General features: G+C 49.8%; 1 protein-coding gene across 1 annotated transcript; it reads left to right on the top strand.

The window, feature by feature from the left end:
• The first annotated feature begins 3,156 nt into the window (after positions 1-3,156).
• Positions 3,157-5,101, top strand: LOC103707764 (ferredoxin-2, mitochondrial-like). The gene is made up of 2 exons (XM_008792385.3): positions 3,157-3,663; positions 4,493-5,101. The coding sequence occupies exons 1-2, from the start codon at positions 3,219-3,221 to the stop codon at positions 4,552-4,554; spliced, it is 507 nt and encodes a 168-aa protein (XP_008790607.1). The 5' UTR covers positions 3,157-3,218; the 3' UTR covers positions 4,555-5,101.
• Positions 5,102-18,583: the final 13,482 nt, after the last annotated feature.

The raw sequence follows: 18,583 nt of genomic DNA, 5'->3' as shown, positions 1-18,583 counted from the left end.
TCCGGAGTCCGGAGATCGGAGTCCGGACCTCCTCTCTACTCTCCTCGGCTCCTCGCCCTCCGGCCTCCGCTCTAATCCGCCTCGGCTCCTCGCCTCCTCGCCGCCGCCCGCCAGCCGCCCCTGTTCCGGAGTCCGGACACCAGAGTCTGGACAACTGGACCTCCTCTCCAGAGTCCAGACTCCAGACTCCAGCAGTCCAGCTCTCCTTGGCTCCTCCGGCCTCCGCTCCTCGCCGTTCTCGGCTCCTCGTCGTCCTCCGCAGCTCCGCTCCTCGCCGTTCTCGTTAGCGGCGAGCTGTCCACCGTCCACCAACCACCGTCCTCCGGCTACTATGCAAGAACTTAAGGTTCGTATGCCGAAGTCCACCGTCCACGGGGCCTCACTTTTTAACTAGCTTTGGGGAGACGTGAGACATCAGTCATCACTCATCACTCATCTAATTTTTTTAATGCTTTCTTTCTCTGTCTTCTCTCAAATATATTAGATTTGGAGGAATGAGATACCTGGGGGCAGGGGCCTCTGAAGGAGAGAATAGTTTCATTTGAGGTCAGTAAGAGCATTTAGTTCTCATACCTTGTTTTTGACATTCAGGGTTATCTTTTTGTTCTTCTTTTTGGCGTTCATATGATAAAGATTGAATCTTTTTTTCTGTATCTGGTTTTTTCTGGAAAGTTTTGGGGTTCTTCACGCTTTTGATCATGCTTTGGATTGAGTTGAGGCTGGCTCTGTTTTTTTAAGTCATTCTCTCCCCAGAAGTCCAAACTCTTAGACATCCTTTCAAAGTTTAAAATGGTTGTCATCTGAGAGAGCTAGGGCCGGGCAAATTTGTCTCGCACAGGTTTCTACATCTCAGAGAAATAATTGACCAATGCCCTCACCTCCCTATCGTGTTGAAGGCCACCCAGCTGGCTAAACCTTTTCTGCATCATGATGACTTCGAGCCTCTTCACTATGAAGTCTATCAACAGGCGAACAAAGGAGTCATAGTTGCTGGATGTAGCCACACCATATTGGGCACTTCCAAGTTCCAACAAGCAATTTTTGTTGCTTACTCCTGATGAGTTTCTTCAAAGATTTGACTTTTTTGATCACAGATTGAGGTCTTTGGGTTTCATTGCACTTATTAAAAAATTTTCACAATTAAAAAAAAAAGGCCCCTCTTACTGAGTTCGCCTTAGGCCCCCAAACGCATTGGGCCGCCCCTGGTGAGGAGAAGGGTGGTTTATCACTTTCATATGGTCTTTTCTATCACAATAACTTGCTTCTCTGGGGCACTACCATTTCATCACATGGCAGCTCTCTCTCTCTCTCTCTCTCTCTCTCTTATGCATGTACATAGTGCCCATTCTGTCTTTGTTTTCTCCTCCTTGTATCCCTCCCTTATATTACTAGTCTACTAATATATTAAAACCTCATTTTTTTTGCTTAGCCATTCTTTTTTCCTTCACTGCTTTGCCATTATATCATTTAGGGCTAAAAACGGATCGGATAGTTGTATATACATATTTACATCGATATTTTTCAATAAATATAGATGTTAAATGAATACCAAAATTAATATCTATATTTTTTTTAAATGGATATAGATATAAATCGGATATTAATTATATTTATATTTATTCTGAACAGATATAAATATAACTCGGATATTATTTCTATCAATATTTCTTCTTTCCTAATATAGATAAGCCGGGTATCATTTGGATATAACCATACTTTTAGCATAATTTAGTGATAAAAACTAATATTAATTAAATAATATACAAAATGAGAATAGAATTTACTTTGTAGAACGTACATGACGTACAGGTAAGCAAGAATTTAATATATAGTTATTAAACTGGCATGAAGACCATCCTAATCAAAGATCAGGTCGTTGGTTCAATCAGATTTGCACTAAATATCATTATTACTTTTTAACTATAGTATAAATAAAAATAATCATGAATCATCTATTTTAAAGAGCTTGTAAGAAAAGTTATATGTAAATGTTAGAATATGTAGAAGTTGATTTTTATTTTTTAATAACAAGATTTTTGAAAATATTATAAAGGATCAAAATAAATAATGAGAAAAGGTTTCTTATAAAAAATATAATGATTAAAATATAAAATATCATAATATATATTAGATGGTTATTTAATGACCTTAATATTATTTAGTAAAAATAACTCCTTTAATATTATAGGAATGTATGCTATAGCCTGATAGTGGAGGGCTTTCAGATTTGGATCCAATCGGATGTCAAATTTTTTTATCCGATACTTCGGATATGGAAATTAGACATGGTCAGATAATATCCAACTATTTTTCAGCCCTAACACCATTAGCACTTTTTCCTTTATCTCTTATCTATAAGTCAACTTCCTATTACGTATCATTATCATTTTGTTGCCAGTTTATTGATTCATTGCCGAAGCGCCATTATAATGTTGATCTATCTACTTCAATACTCATTGCTTTATGTTTTGTTGCTATGCAACATTTGCCGGCATCCATTATTTCATATTTCACTCTTTCAATATTATTAACGATGTAATCTTTTGCTCACCATTATTAAAGTTAATCACTTCATATACAACAAAAATTTGATTATAGAAACCTTTTATTTATTATAATTTATTATATTATTATATTATGTTCTAAGAATAGTTAGAAAAATAAGAAAAAAAATGGTTCTTGTGTGTTGTGCATGGTTGGTAAAAACGACGTCATATTAATGATGAGAGTTTTTTCACAGAGGCTTAACTTTTGTATAGTTCTCCATTCACAATGAATGTCATTGTTTATAACATTTATCGCTAAAGTTCATTACTTAATATACAAAATAAATTTTGCTACTGAAATTTTGTATTTATTATAATTTATTAAATTGCAATATTGTATGTCAAGAAGAAGGATTAAGAAATATTCTATCCTAGGTATCGCATGGATTATGTGCTAGTAGCTCAAGAACTATTGGGCATAACTCACATATCACTTTATCCAATCACGAGCATAGCACGTGTCATCCTATATGGCTGATCCCGTAAACCGATTTGCGGTAAGTCGATCAACCACAACGGCGAGGAATCGCTGGAACTCGTTTCTCTTGCTACGACCAATTATGCCCTCGATCACTCTTTTTATTACAGGACCACCCCTCTTCTTCCGAATTCAAAACCCAAATCCCCTGCTCCCCTCCGCCGTCTCGGTCGAGCCAAACCAAAAACATAGCCATGGCGATCGCCGCTCTCCGTCGAATTCCCCTGTACCTAACGCGATCCCCTCCCTCGATCTCTCTCCTCTCCACTTCCATCGCACGGCCGTGCTCCTCCATCGCCCGCGCCGCCCCCTCCGCGTCCGCGAAGGTCGCCGACCGGATCGTCAAGGTCTTCGCCATCGATCTCAACGGCAAGAAGCGCGAGGTCGTGGGGCTCTCCGGCCAGACCCTCCTCCGCGCCCTGATGAACGCCGGACTCATCGACCCAGACTCCCACCGGTTAGAGGAGATCGACGCCTGCTCCGCCGAGTGCGAGGTCCACATCGCGCAGGAGTGGCTCGACAAGCTCCCCCCGCCCTCGTACGATGAGAAGTACCTGCTTACGAGGACCTCCAGGAACCGGGTCCTTAACAAGCATGCGCGGCTCGGCTGCCAGGTCGTGCTCACGCCGGAGCTCCAAGGTATGGTTGTCGCCATCCCCGAGCCCAAGCCCTGGGATATCCCGTAATGGGGAAGAGGGCTGGTGATCCCTAGGGATAGGGCTCGATTGTGATGGAAAGTTGGGTTCTTTACTTGTGTTGGATTCAGAATAACAACAAATGCTACTTCTGTTTACAATTTAATCATCTTTCGTGTTTTTGTTCTATGAGAACTATGCGATGTGCTTTAAATTCGCTTGTTTTTATGCAACTATGGATTTTTTTCCTTCTCCTGTTTATATATATTTTTATCTTGTGGTTAGTTTTGGTAGGGATTGCTGACGTGAAAGGGAAATAGAGGGAAAAATTTGTTAGTTGGTAATTCGGATTGATGGGTTCCATGAATTGCCTGTGTTTAAATGATACCGAGCAGATCTTCACGCATAATTATTTGGGAAAAATGCTGAAACTAGCGTACTATTTGTCAGTTATTTTGTATGAAATTGAGTTTGAATTAAGCATAGTTCTTATAAGTTTTGTGGCACTCGTGTTAACATTACTTTACATCTTCCCCAACAAGGATCAGTGGGTTTTATGAGCATGCTATTCAGTTTTTGTTTGCTGTAAGATGTTTATGAAACTTGTAAATGGAAATTGTGTGATAGGCATAAATTTGTGAAAATCTATGACTTTTTCTTGAATATCTAGTTTGACTAGTCCTGGAATTTTGGGTTATCATAACCTGTTCTAATTAAGTGATTTTGATTTGATTGTGGTCCAATCTGCTTTGCATTTTTTCCATTTAGTTGCAATCTGGGACAAGCTGGACCCTGGATTGATAAATGTTGAATTTTTTTTTTTTACTGTGCAGCGGTGTTTGGTATAAGTTGGATAATTAACTGGAATCTGGGAAGACTGATATTGGAGATTTAATATTTTTTTGGCCATTGAATTTCGTTAGCAGAAGATTGATTGAAAAGGTATTTCAAAAGCAAATAAAATGGTATGCTGCTTCATCCTTCATTGAGCTTTCTGCAGTTTATTTGGTTCTTTGAAGAGAAATGGTTGATGTCCTACCTGCTTGTTGAGTTTGATAAGCCATTAAGAGAACTTTCAGGCTGCAGAAAACTTTGATTACTTGACATGAACTTTTGTAGGTTCATAACCAATTAGTTCAGTTCTTGCATGAAGTGTTCAGGTAGTTGTATTAAAGAAAAAGGATCCCTGCAAGGTTAAAGGTGGATTTAGGTCATCTTGCAGTCTTTTTAGTTTAATCAAGAAAATACTGGAAGTTGTCCAGGATAACAAACATTACATGCTGCATGCTAGGCAGGAGGCAAATATGGTTCTTGCTGTTCAGGTAACTTGACCTTTCATGTATGCCTTTATCAAGTCATTATTTGGATGAGTCATGATTTGATAATATAAAATAAGAATGATGCTCATGGCCTGGTAAAATATTTCATTGAAAGTTTTGAATCTTTGAAGTGTTCTTGCACATCCTTGCAAGTGATTCTTCTGGTCTGCTTCGCTAAATTTCTTTCCTTCCTTTTGATCAAGTATAATATTTTTACTAATGTGTGAAGGGGCTATCTTTGCATTAATGTTATTGGAAAAGTTTTGACTAATTACAACCAGCTTAATTATGTTATCGAAGAAACCATCATTTTATCAATCATGCAATTTTCTAGCATCTTACTATTGATGAGTTGTAGATTTCTGAGCAAATTGTGCTTTAAAGCATTGAGCTCGCCCCAAATGCTACACATTTCAAAATCTTATTCGGTGAACTATATGAAGCCTATAAGCAACACTGAGACAGGATAATTTCATTGATTATTTGGGATTATTTGACTATGTGGAATGTGAGCCAGTACAGCTGAGGTGACAACATGATCTCATCTTTAGGTAGAAAGGGTAGAAAAGAAGAAAAGAACCAAAAAGACCTAGATGGAAGAAATAGGCAATTTCATGGATGAGCTTGCAAAAGTCTAACTTCTGAAAAATGGATACTCAGAGTGCAGGAGGCACAAGATTTGTTGTCTGGGGGATACTTAAAGATGGATTTTACAAGTATCTTGAAACAAGAATTGAAACATGCTAGCATTAATGTTATATGGGATTGCTTTTGGTTTATTTGTAGGAAAATGCTTTTTCAATATAGGTGGCTTAGATGGAGAACTGCATTACAGTCATGCCCCTTTTTGTGTTAGTGAATAGTTTCTTCTCCTATCCTAATGTCACTGTCCCAGCAGCATGATCATCATCACCTTATCCTATCCATGAGCAAGAAGATATTTTTTTAAGAAAAAGAAGAGATAAATTAAAAAGAGAAAATATCTGATAATTGGAGAAAATATCAGGACTAGTGCAAAGAAAGGGACTTTTGTATATATTATTTGAGTGAAAAAATATGTGTGTCTCCTCTTATTCTCATTTTGTTTTCATTAGCATTCTTTTGGTACTATGGATGAGCAATCAGGATGTTTCATGGTGAATAACAATTTATTAAACTTGAGATTTATTGTAACCTTATTGTTGGAGAAATACAAGTCCCCCCAAAGCACGTGAGCACATCGCCAGCATGTGATCAGAAGCACTCGACCTCGGAAGCGCCCTACCTCGGACGCCCGACCAGGCGCCCGACCTCAGACGCTCGACCTCAAAATGCCCGACCGGGCACCCGACCTGGAAGCTCTCGACCTCGGAAGCCCGACCTCACCATCCACCCGCCGTGGTCACATCCTTCTGCAGCTCGACCAGAGACCATCCCCTGCCACCGCCGCTAACAATTAATGCGCATGGTCTCTGCAGACCTCCGGCTTACTCAACAATTAATGTGCATAGTCTCTGCAGATCTCCGGCTTACTCAACAATTAATGCGCATGGTCTTTGCAGACCTCCGGCTTACTCAACAATTAAAACGCATGGCTCCTGCTATCTACAGATCTCAAGCTCTCTATGGCAAATCTGCTCGGCTGCGTCTGGTCAGCCATGACAACTTCTTGGCCCCGGCCTGATCTCCTAGGCAATGCATTAATTCACACGATCGTGCATTAATTCATACGACATGCTCAATCATACAGTAACTCCGCCCCGTCATATCACAGATAATCCAGTACCCCTCTATAAAAAGGGAACCCTCCCACCTTAGAGGGGGCTGGACGCTGAAACTCTGGACATATATCTCCTCTTATACATTTGCCCCCTCTGACTTAGGCATCGGAGGGTTGGCGCCGGAAACCCCGGCCATCGGCTTTTTGCAGGCCCCACGGGGGACGCCGCCCGCCGACGGATCGCCGCCCGCCAGTTCTCGCTGGAGCTCCACCCTCTCAACCGACGGCCGCCCTCGGGTCCAATTTCCAGCAACAGTTGGCGCTAGAGGAAGGGCCCGAGTTGTGGCCATGAAGTTGAGAAGTAAAGGAGCCTCTAATGCCTCCCGGTGTCTCCCACCAAGTCCTAGACACTCTGTCCAGAACTCGCCGTCTCCGGCTGCTCCGGTTCCCCAAGTCCAGCCGGAACAGTTCAACATCCTGGTGCAGCAGGTCCAAGCCTTGGCCGCGGCCGTCCAGGGCCTACAGCGCGAGGGAGCCCCACTTATGCCGCCTCTGCAGGCCCAGGTTCAGCCAGTGCTTCCTCCGAACGGACCAGTGCCCCAGGGCCAAAATCTTTACGGCTCCTCAAGGGCTAATAATGAAGAATGATGCTGTTACCAAGGCTCAGCCCGGACGTCTCCTCGGAGAGAAATGCCGGGGAGGAGCATAGACCGAAGGTCGCAGCCTTCGGAAGCTGGGTCGGCTCCAGACCGCCGCGAGCCGGAGCAGACTACTGTGACAATCCCCCAGGCTGGAAAGCTCGACAGGAAGGTCGAGAATCTGGAGCACCAGATTGAAGCACTTCATAGTAGAAAGGCAAGGCGTGAGGGTGACTTTGAGTTTACCACCAAGTCCCCCTTTTTTTGCCAGATCAAGGACGAGCCGGTCCCACCAAGGTTCAAAATGCCCCAAGTGGAGCCCTACAATGGAACTACCAACCTCCTCGATCATTTGGAAAGTTACCGAGCCCTTATGGCGTTGCAAGGATCCTCGGAAGCTGTGCTCTGCAAGGCCTTCCCAGCTACCCTTCGGGGAACCACTCGGCTTTGGTTCTCTGGATTGAAGCTGAGTTCGGTGTTCTCTTTCGAGTAGCTCGGCAGGCAGTTCGCCACCAACTTCGCTGCCAGTCGTCGCCAGCAGCGAACATCGGATTTTCTCCTGGACGTCAAGCAGAAGGAAGGGGAATCCCTCAGAGAATACCTCGACCGCTTTACCGCTGCAACCTGGGAGGTCCGCGAGTTCGACCAGTCAATAGCCATGTCGGCACGAAAGATTGGGGCTCGCTCCTATAGATTCCTCTTCTCCATCGAGAAGAGCTTCTCCGCCGACTTTACCGAAATGCTGGTCTAAGCTCGGAAGTATGCGAAGGCTGAGGAGGCTATCGCCTCCAGGCGGGGCGCGACTGAACCGGCCTCAAAGAAGCAAAGAAAGTGCCGCGAGGAGCGCGGCCGCCCGAGAAGCCGATCTTCCCGCCGAGATAGGAACCTGCCTCGGCTGAGGAGCCCGCCTCGACAGCAGGGACGACTTCGACCAAGGTCCCCGCCTCGACCGAGATCTCCGCCACGGCCTCGGATGCACTCGGGGAGGTACGGAACTACACTCCCATCAACGCAACCCGGGCCGAGATCCTAATGGAGATAGAAGGTCGGGATTTCTTCCGACCCCCGCCCTCGATGCGGGATGTGGGAGTCCCGCGCAACCCTAGAAAGTACTGCCGCTTCCACCGGGACCATGACCACGACACGGAGGATTGTTTCCAGCTCCGAGATGAGATCGAGGCGCTTATCCATCGCGGGGTGCTCAACCGGTTCGTGTGGAACCAGCGCGAGGAAAGGAGGCCAGTGGAAAATGCCGCGCCGTCCGAAAATCCAAATGACAACAGGCCTATCGCCGGCACCATCAATGCCATTGGAGGAGGAAGCTCGGCTGAAGAGCCAACCGAGGAAAGAACCCCTCCGAAGCGCCCGCGCACCTCCAAAGCTATCTCATTCTCGGACGAGGACATGGAAGGAGTTGAGACTCCTCATGATGACTCTGTGGTCATCTCCATAATTGTAAATAAGTTTGATGTAAAGCGTGTCTTAGTTGATAATGGAAGCTCGGCAAATATTTTGTACTACCACGCCTACCAAAAAATGGGGTTAACAGAAAGCCAGCTTCGGAGAATGAACGCTTCACTGGTCGGATTTACCGGAGACTCGGTCCCGGTTGAGGGCGAGGTCAGTTTTCTCGTCACAGTTGGGCTCGCCCTCTGAGAAAGTACGGTGAGGACGGACTTTCTTGTGGTCCACTTACCTTCAGCCTATAATGCCATTCTTGGGCGACCAGGACTTAACGCCCTCCGAGCTGTGGTCTCGACTTACCACCTGCTCGTGCGGTTCCCCATCAACCGAGGAATAGGCGAAGTTCGGGGGGACCGGTCAATAGCTAAGCGATGCTACATGGCGACCCACAAAGCAAAGCAACCGGCTAAAGCACCAAGCCAAGAGGAGCAAACAGCCGGGGCGTCAATTCAAGTATCAGACCAGGCGCTGCCCATTGAAACCTTGGAGGTGTGGGACAACCCCTGGAAAGAACGAGTAGAGCCCGGTGAGCTTTTTACCCAAATTCCTTTACAAGAGGACTGTCCAGAGCTAACCGTGCAGATCGGCTCCGGCCTGAGCTCCCTTGAAAGGGACCGCCTGATCGAGTTCTTTCGGTCCAACATGGACGTCTTCGCCTGGTCGCCCGCCGACATGCCGTGAATCGACCCTGAGTTCATGGTTCACCGACTCCAGGTGAAGCCAACCTGTAGGCCCGTGCGACAGAAGAAACGGGGCTCCGCCCCGGAACGACAACGAGCAGCGGCCGAGGAAGTGGACAAACTCCTCGAGGCCGGCTTCATCCGGGAGGTCTCCTATCCAGACTGGCTCGCCAACGTGGTCCTTGTGAAGAAATCCAACGGAAAGTGGCGCATGTGCGTGGACTACACCGACTTGAACAAAGCCTGCCTAAAGGATAACTTTCCACTTTCCAGCATCGACCAGCTTGTCGACTCCACCTCGGACACCAGTTGCTGACCTTTATGGACGCCTTCTCGGGGTATAATCAAATCCGAATAGCGCCAGAAGACGAGGAGAAGCGGCTTTCATCACCGACAAGGGCCTCTATTGCTATAAAGTAATGCCGCTCGGGTTGAAGAATGTCGGAGCAACATATCAAAGACTGGTTAGCCAAATCTTCAAAAATCAAATAGGCCGAAACATGAAGGTTTATGTGGACGACATGCTGGTAAAAAGCCGAATGGCCGAGGACCATGTGGCTGACCTCGATGAGACTTTCTCCACCCTCAGAAAATATCGAATGAAGCTCAACCCTGCTAAATGTGCATTCGGAGTCACCTCGGAAAAATTCCTTGGCTTCGTAGTCACCCAGCGTGGAATCGAAGCAAATTCCGAGAAGATCCGAGCACTGCAAGAGATGGTGCTGCCGAAGACGGTCAAGAAGGTACAGCGGCTCACAGGTCGGGTCGCAGCTCTGGGAAGATTTGTCTCCAGGTCGCCGAGCGGTGCCTCCCATTCTTCAAAATCCTCAAGCGATCGAAAGACTTTTCATGGTCGGAGGAATGCCAGCAAGCTTTTGAGGAGCTTAGGCACCTTCTTGCTTCTCCGCCGCTACTTACCAAACCCCAGCAGGGTGAGCTCCTCTATTTGTACCTGGTCGTCTCCCCGATTGCGGTAAGCTCGGTCCTGGTCCGAGAAGAGAATAAGCTCCAAAGACCAGTATACTACACCAGCCGGGTCCTGAGGGATGCTGAGACAAGATATTCCAAACTGGAGAAAACAATTTTTGCCCTGGTCACCTCGGCTCGGAGGCTCCGACCTTACTTCCAGGCCCACACTGTGGCCATACTGACCGACCAGCCTATGAAGCAAATCCTGCAGCAGTCGGATCGCGAAATGGGCAGTCGAGCTCGGGGAGTTCGACCTTGAATACCGTTCAAGGCCGGCGATCAAAGCCCAGGCGCTTGCTGACTTCATTGTGGAGTGCACCTTGCCGGATAATTCTGAGCTCGCACCCGCGCCAGCGATGGAAATCCCGAGGCAACCATGGACTCTACATGTGGATGGCTCCTCGACCTCGGGGGGTAGCGAAGCAGGCCTCATTCTCACCAGCCCGGATGGGGTGGTCGCAGAGCAGGCTTTACGCCTCGAATTTTCCGCCTCGAACAATGTGGCAGAATACAAGGCGCTCGTCGCCGGGCTCAAATTGGCATAGGAGCTGAAAGTAGAGGACCTAAAGGTCTTTAGTGACTTCCAATTGGTCGTGAGCCAAATCTTGGGAGACTTCGAAGCCAGAGAACCGTCAATGCAGAAATATCTCCAGAAGGTGCGGGACCTCACCTCTACTATGAGTTCCTTCAACATCCAGCATATTCCTAGGACAGAGAACCTGAGAGCAGACGAACTGTCGAAGCTGGCGATCTCTCGCATGAGCGAGCTTCCTAAGGCAACAATGCTCGAATATCTCCAAATGCCCAGCATGGAAGAGCCTGAGCCGACCCTCTGCATCGATGCCGAGCCGAGCTGGATGGACGAGCTCATCAGCTATCTACAAAATAAAGCCCTCCCCAGTAATGAGCCCGAAGCTCGCCGAATCAGACGTCTAGCCTCCCGATACATATTATATGAAGGCAAGCTCTACCGAAAATCCTTCACCTCTTCTCTCCTCAGATGCCTTCGTCCGTCAGAGGCGGACTATGCCATGCGAGAGGTCCATGAAGGAATAAGCGGAAACCATTTGGGAGGCCGAGCACTGGCCCATAAAATCCTGCGCCAGAGATACTATTGGCCCACACTTCAGAAAGATGCAACGGACTTCGTCCGAAGGTGCGATCGATGCCAACGGAACGCCAACATCCAGTGCCGACCTTCGGCCCCGCTGACCTCGATCAGTGCCCCCTGGCCATTCGCCCAGTGGGGAATCGACATCCTAGGGCCATTTTTTCAGGCAACCGGGCAGAGAAAATTTCTAGTTGTCTCCATCGACTACTTCACCAAGTGGGTCGAAACTGAACCAGTGGCCCGGATCACCGAGCAGAAGATGCAAGATTTTGTTTGGAAGTCAATAATCTGCAGATTTGGACTTCCTCGCATCCTCATATCTGACAACGACCGTCAGTTCGATAACGTCCGTTTTAGAAAATTCTGCTCCGAGCTCAGCATCGATCACCGTTTCACCTCGGTCGCCCATCCACAGACAAATGGAGAAACCGAGGTGACGAATCGCACCATCCTCCAGGGACTTAAGGCCAGGCTCGACCAATCCAAGGGGCAATGGGTCGAAGACCTCTACAATGTCCTCTGGGCTTACAGAACCACATTCCGACTTCCTATCGGCGAGACTCCCTTCAATCTGGCGTATGGAACAGAAGCTGTTATCCCCCTGGAAGTCGGACGCCCCTCTCCAAGAGTGGAACATTATGATGCGGCCTCCAACTCCTCCCAACTCAGGAGCAACCTGGACCTCCTCGAGGAGACAAGGGAAGCCGTCCGAGTCCGCATGGTGAGATATCAACAAAAAACGGCACAATACTACAACTCCAGAGTAAAAGCCAAACTTTTCAAGGCAGGTGATCTCGTCCTCAGGAGAGCGGAAGCTTCCCAGCCAACCGAGCAGGGGAAGCTAGCCCCTAATTGGGAAGGACCCTATCGGGTCGCGCGAGTCCAGCGGCCCGGAGTATACAAGCTGGAGTCTCTCGAAAGGACCCTCATCCCACGGAGCTGGAACTCCGAAAATCTCCGGATGTACTATCAGTAAATCCCTAAGGGGTCCTCGGCAATTGGGAACATGATTCTCGCCCTCTCTTCATGCTAATTCATTTACAACTTTTTCTTAACTATTTCGTGCTCCTCTTGACATCGGGACCTTTGTGATCCTCAGAAAACCCGACCAAGTTCGGATGCCCGACCAAGTTCGGATGCCCTAGCCAAGCCTAGGACACCTCACTGCGACGACATCGAGCTCGATCTCGATCTCCCTCAAAAACCCCAGCCAAGTTCGGGATGCCCCGATAAGTCGACAGCGAGCCCAGGCTCCCTCGACCTCGGAAAGATGGGGTAGTACCTTCGCGGCCCTCCATGGCGCTCGACATCAACAACGGGGTAGTACCTTCGCGGCCTCCCATAGCGCCTCTTCGACTAAGGTTGAGATGCCCCGATAAGTCGACAGCGAGCCCAGGCTCCCTCGACCTCAGGAAGACGGGGTAGTACCTTCGCGGCCCTCCGTGGCGCTCGACATCAACAATTGGGTAGTACCTTCGCGGCCCCCCGTAGTGCCTCCTCGACTAAGGTCGAGATGCCCCGATAAGTCGACAGCGAGCCCAGGCTCCCTCGACCTCGGAAAGATGGGGTAGTACCTTCGCGGCCCTTCGTGGTGCTCGATATCAACAACGGGGTAGTACCTTCGCGGCCCCCCGTAGCGCCTCCTCGACCAAGGTCGAGATGCCCCGACAAGTCGACAGTGAGCCCATGCTCCCCCGACCTCGGAAAAACAGGGTAGTACCTTCGCGGCCCTCCATGACGCTCGAGATCAACAACGGGATAGTACCTTCGCGGCCCTCTGTAGCACCTCCTCGACTAAGGTCGAGATGCCCCGATAAGTGGACAGCGAGTCCAAGCTTCCTCGACCTCGGAAAGATGGGATAGTACCTTCGCGGCCCTCCGTGGCACTTGACGATGACAACGGAACAACACCTACGCAAACCCCGACGATAGCAACATCTCCCAATGTGCCGGTGTCCCTGAAGTGGATCCCAGGCCAAAGAACGCCTCCGAAAGCTAGCCGAGGAACGAAGTGGCTTGCTTCAACATGGGGCGCCCGACCCCAATGGTGCAAGAGGTACATCCCGCTTAGCACCTGCTCCATTACATCTATTTACTTATATCGCTGACAAGATCCCGATCAAGCTTGGGACTTCCCCCGACCAAGGTCGGGATGCTCTTCTGAGTCAACCATAGGCCAGGGTCCCATCGACCCCGTGCACGCTCTCCCTATTTGTGATCTCCATTTCAGCCCAAACAGACCCCTCCGAATAAGGGCTCGGCCAAGCCCAAACATCGAAAAGTCGACGCCAGTCTGCAGCGATGACCTTGACCCTTGGCACTCTGGTCGAGCTCGGAAGTGCCGAGGCACTCACCAAAGGTTTTGATTTTACTTGTTGGTACCTCGACCAAGCCCGAGGCCAACAGCCGCGAAGGCCCCAGCGGCAACTCGATTTTGGTCCGCAATCTCCTCGGAGACCGACCCCAAAACTTTTTGTAAGCCTACATCCGGAAAGCCGAGCTCGAAAACTTGGCCAAATATTCTGGAAGATAAATCTAAAGGCCAAACGAAACCCCTTCGGGGTCCGAAGCTCGAGCTCAATGCCTTAGAAATTTGGGAGCCAGGCTCAAGGGCCTGGCGAGATTCGAATCCAAGCTCGAAGACTTGGTGAATTTTCCTAAAGTCTGAGCTTGGAGCCTTCTCTAGCGAACGCGGTCGAAACCTAAATTTACGGAATTCAAGTCTACGAATTTAGCCGAGTCCAAAGACTTAGAGAAATTCGTTGAAGAGAATTTGACTTAGCGAACGTGGTTGGAACTCAAGTCTGCGGAACTTAAGTCTACGAACCTGGCCGAGCTCAAAGACTTCGTGAATTTTCCTAAGGTCTAAGCCCGGCGCGTGAATGCCATCCTTATCGGACCTAAGCTTAATAACTTAGCAAACGTGATTCGAACCTAAGTCTATGAGCTTAGCCGAGCTCGAACACTTAGAGGAATTCGCCGGAAAGAAGAGAAAGGTAAACATGAATTTACAAAGGAAGTTCTTTCATTAATAAAAGCCCGAAGGCTGAAGTACAAAATTAAGGATCGGCCATACAACAAGTTTGGAGGCCGATCTCGCTTACAACAAAAGAAGAACAAAAGGAAAAGACAAAAAAAGATAACAAGTCTTAGGAGGCTGCGGCTTCAACGGTACCGGGATCGTCCACGATGATTACTTGGGGGTCTTCGGCAGGAATCGGCTCGGGACCTTCCGCGGCGGGTTCAGATGAAACACCGCCAATAGTCTCGGGAACTCCCCCGGTAACCTCCCTAGCGGGAGCTGCCTGAGCCGATCGCTCGGCCTTGGCGGCCTCGGTCCCGGCGACCTCTCCCTCGGCGGCCTCGGTCTCGGCGACTTCTCCCTCGACCTCGGTCTCGGCAGCCTCTCCCTCGTCCTCAAGCGCCGAGGGCAGGTCGAACTCGCTCTCCTTGCCGAACCCCGATCTTGGCCGGATCCTCGAAAGGTCGAGCTGGGGGCAGTATCGCGCCATCTGCCTCTGAAAATTTTCAAAGCCCCGGAGGAACCCGTCCACGGTCTCCTCCAACATGTCGCGAAACTCTTCCGACTTCTTGAAGAACTCCACGGCATTTTCGGCTTGCTCGAGTGCCCTCTTCTCTCGGGCCTCGAGCTGCTCGACCTTCAGGCGGAGAACTCCGCCCTCGTACTTGTGGCCGGCGGCTTCAGAACGAGCCTCAGCAAGGCGTGCCTCGGGGGCGCGCAGCTCTGATCTCGCCAAAGCATGCGCGGCCCTCTCCTCTTCGAGCTCGTCGACGCTCTTTCGCCGCCCGGCCTCGGTGGCCTCCCTCCGTGCGATGGCTTCCGCCAACGCGGCCTCCGACTCAGCGAGCCTCTTTTCGGCCGACTCTAGTTGCCTGTGGAATTGCCGAGACTCATTCTGGCATTCCGAGGCAATGAATACCAGAGTGTCGATTTCGTGAATATGCTGCAAGAAAAACAACGATAAATAAAAATGAAGAGAATACCGATGACTAAAGACAAAATAAGAAGGCAGCTTACCAGAACAGCGTTGCGGTACTTCTGGTCGACAACTTCCTCTAGCCCAAGGGCTCTGAACTCGGCCTGGTCGGCCGGGAGCATCGCGCGGCGGAACACTGCGCGCGCGACATCGCCATCCCGGAAGGCCGAGCTGCCCTCGCGGATTGGAGACTCTGGGTCGGCCGACTCCCTCCCAGAGCGTCCTCCGGCCCCCGAAGAACTCGGCCCGCCCGAGCTCGTGACGACAGGGCGGGACGCGCTCGGGACCCCGGGGCCCCTGCTTGGCTCGGGCCCCGAGCACCGCAGACGGACAATTGGCCGGCCACTCGTTGAGAGATGGGGGCGGGACATGTTGAAGGCGCCGAGTCCGACGCCCCCTCGGAACCCGAGCTCGAACTGGGGCCCTCTCCTAGGCAGACCCCGACGCTTCGGCCCCAGAGCCCCTCACCTCGGCAGGGGCGGATGTAGCAGCCGGCCTGGCCCTCTTTCGGGGCTCGGGAAAAGCCCCGCCGGCCTCGGCCGCCCTCCTCTTCAACCGGGAGAAGAGAGATGTGTTGCTGGTCGGCATGTGGGGAATATCTGAAACAAACAAAAGAAGAAAAACTTTAAGGGAAGAAAGAAACAAATAAGATGGAAAACAAAGCAATACGACCGTTCTTACCCTCGGGGCGCGCCGAGCTCAGGCTGACGTTCATCAAGGCCTCCTCTTTTAGGAGGTCGGTCAGGCTGATGTCCTTCCCGAGACCCCGTAGAGCGTCGAGAACCCTCTGCTCGTCTGCCGTCAGCTCGGAGAGCCTATTGAGGGCCTTCAGCCAGGGATGCCCCCACCTCGGGTCGAAGCCCCACGATACCTCGGACGCAAGAAAGAAAAATTTTTCCTTCCACTCATGGATAGAGGAAGGGGCACCTCGGAAAAGTGACATACCGCTCCGAAAGGCGAAATATAGCCACTCTCCTCCCGCCGGGTTCGTCTTCAACAAGAAATACCGACGGAAGACGCTCACTAAAGTCGGGATCCCATGCGCAAGGCAAAGGGACAAAAACCCGATAATGGTCCTCCACGAGTTCGGAGCGAGCTGTGCTGGGACGAGTTGGTACTCCACCAGCAAATCGTTTACGAACTCGTGGAGGGGGAACCGTAGGCCGGCCTAGAGTGTCTCGACATGCACTCCGATCCGACCTGGAGGTGGTCGCGTCACCCTGTTCTTCGGCCCCGCAGGTTCGAGATGAAACTCGGGGCGGAAAAAAGAACCGGGTACGGACCAGCTCCAATTCCTCCCCCGACAGACTGGATCCGACCTCATTCGGACCGGAACCCATTTTAGAAGGAAGAAAAAGAAGAGAAAAAGGAAAGCAAAAGACGAAGAAAAAACAAAGAAGAAGAAAGAGAACCCCCTAGCTAATGTGGGGAGGTGACCTACGAGGGGGATCGTCGGGAATCGCCCTGGGGCACCGCCGGGGAGACTTTGTTACGACTGAGAAAGGAGAACAGGAGAATAGAAGCGGCGGAAGAGAGAGAAGCAGCCAAGCGAGACCTTTTTAGGGCCAGATTGAGGGGTTTATATAGACCCCCCCGACGGCCCAGATCGGCAGGGCTGGATCCCGCCTTCCATCCAGATTGCGCCACGTATCGGCCCCGAAAGCCGAAGCAGTGCATCCATTTACGGGCTGGTGCCTCGAATACGGAATTGAGGCGGTGTCCCGTCAGATCTCGAAGCCCCATCGTGAGCCCACTACACGAGGCGACCTCGAAGGACGAAAGGGCGTCACCCCCTCTCCTCTCATTAAAAGCGCCCCGAAGCACGCGGAGTGCCGGCATAATTTAAGTCTCCCTGGTCCCCACCACTGCAATAAAAGCAACTACTTCCCACGTCTGAGCTCGCGAGCAGCTCGAACTCGGAAGTCGGGGGTAGTGTTGGGAGAAATACAAGTCCCCCCAAAGCACGTGAGCACATCGCCAGCACGTGATCAGAAGCACCCGACCTCGGAAGCGCCCTACCTCGGACGCCCGACCTCAGACGCTCGACCTCAAAACGCCCGACCTGGCGCCCGACCGGGCACCTGACCTGGAAGCTCTCGACCTCGGAAGTCTGACCTCACCATCCACCCACCGCGGTCACATCCTTCTGCAGCTCGACCAGAGACCATCCCCTGCCACCGCCGCTAACAATTAATGCGCATGGTCTCTGCAGACCTCCGGCTTACTCAACAATTAATGCGCATGGTCTCTGCAGACCTCCGGCTTACTCAATAATTAATGCGTATGGTCTTTGCAGACCTCCGGCTTACTCGACAATTAAAATGCATGGCTCCTGCTATCTACAGATCTCAAGCCCTCCACGGCAAATCTGCTCGGCTGCGTCTGGTCAGCCATGACAACTTCTTGGCCCCGGCCTGATCTCCTACGGCAAGGCATTAATTCACACGATCGTGCATTAATTCATACGACATGCTCAATCATACGGTAACTCCGCCCCGTCATATCACAGGTAATCCAGTACCCTTCTATAAAAAGGGAACCCTCCCACCTTAGAGGGGGCTGGACGCTGAAACTTTGGACATATATCTCCTCTTATACATTTGCCCCCTCTGACTTAGGCATTGGAGGGCCAGCGCCGGAAACCCCGGCCACCGGCTTTTTGCAGGCCCCACGGAGGACGCTGCCTGCCAGTTCTCGCCGGAGCTCCACCCTGTCAGCCGACGGCCGCTCCCGGGTCCAATTTCCAGCAACACTTATAAACCTAATATTGCACTGTGTATATAAGATAGTTAATAGGACAAATAACAATTACACAATATTCTTTTTGATATCAATCATGTAGCTTGACTTGCATCCATCTACTTGTTAAGTCTTTGATCTCTTTTAGCTTGCTTTTACATGCATTGAGTCGCTGAATGGCATAAAGGGTGAATGTTAAGAAGAGTGCTTCAAATAAATATCGCATGGTAGGTTATAGTCTTGTCTATGACAGTCTTTTTAGGTACGAGATTGGTTCTCTGGTATATAGTATTTGGGCCTTATAGTG

The sequence above is a fragment of the Phoenix dactylifera genome, chromosome 7 (assembly GCF_009389715.1).
Source record: "Phoenix dactylifera cultivar Barhee BC4 chromosome 7, palm_55x_up_171113_PBpolish2nd_filt_p, whole genome shotgun sequence".
NCBI classification, from domain to species: Eukaryota; Viridiplantae; Streptophyta; class Magnoliopsida; order Arecales; family Arecaceae; genus Phoenix; species Phoenix dactylifera.
The sequence above is the reverse complement of the archived record's forward strand: the minus strand, read 5'-3'. Positions and strand labels throughout refer to the sequence as shown.

What these genes read in the sequence shown, in the direction of transcription:
- LOC103707764 (XM_008792385.3), top strand. Translation starts at nt 3,219, where the DNA reads ATGGCGATCGCCGCTCTCCGTCGAATTCCCCTGTACCTAACGCGATCC. An exon ending in GCTCACGCCGGAGCTCCAAG is followed by an intron (nt 3,664 to 4,492) that starts GTATGGTTGTCG and finishes TTTACTGTGCAG; the next exon opens with CGGTGTTTGGTATAAGTTGG.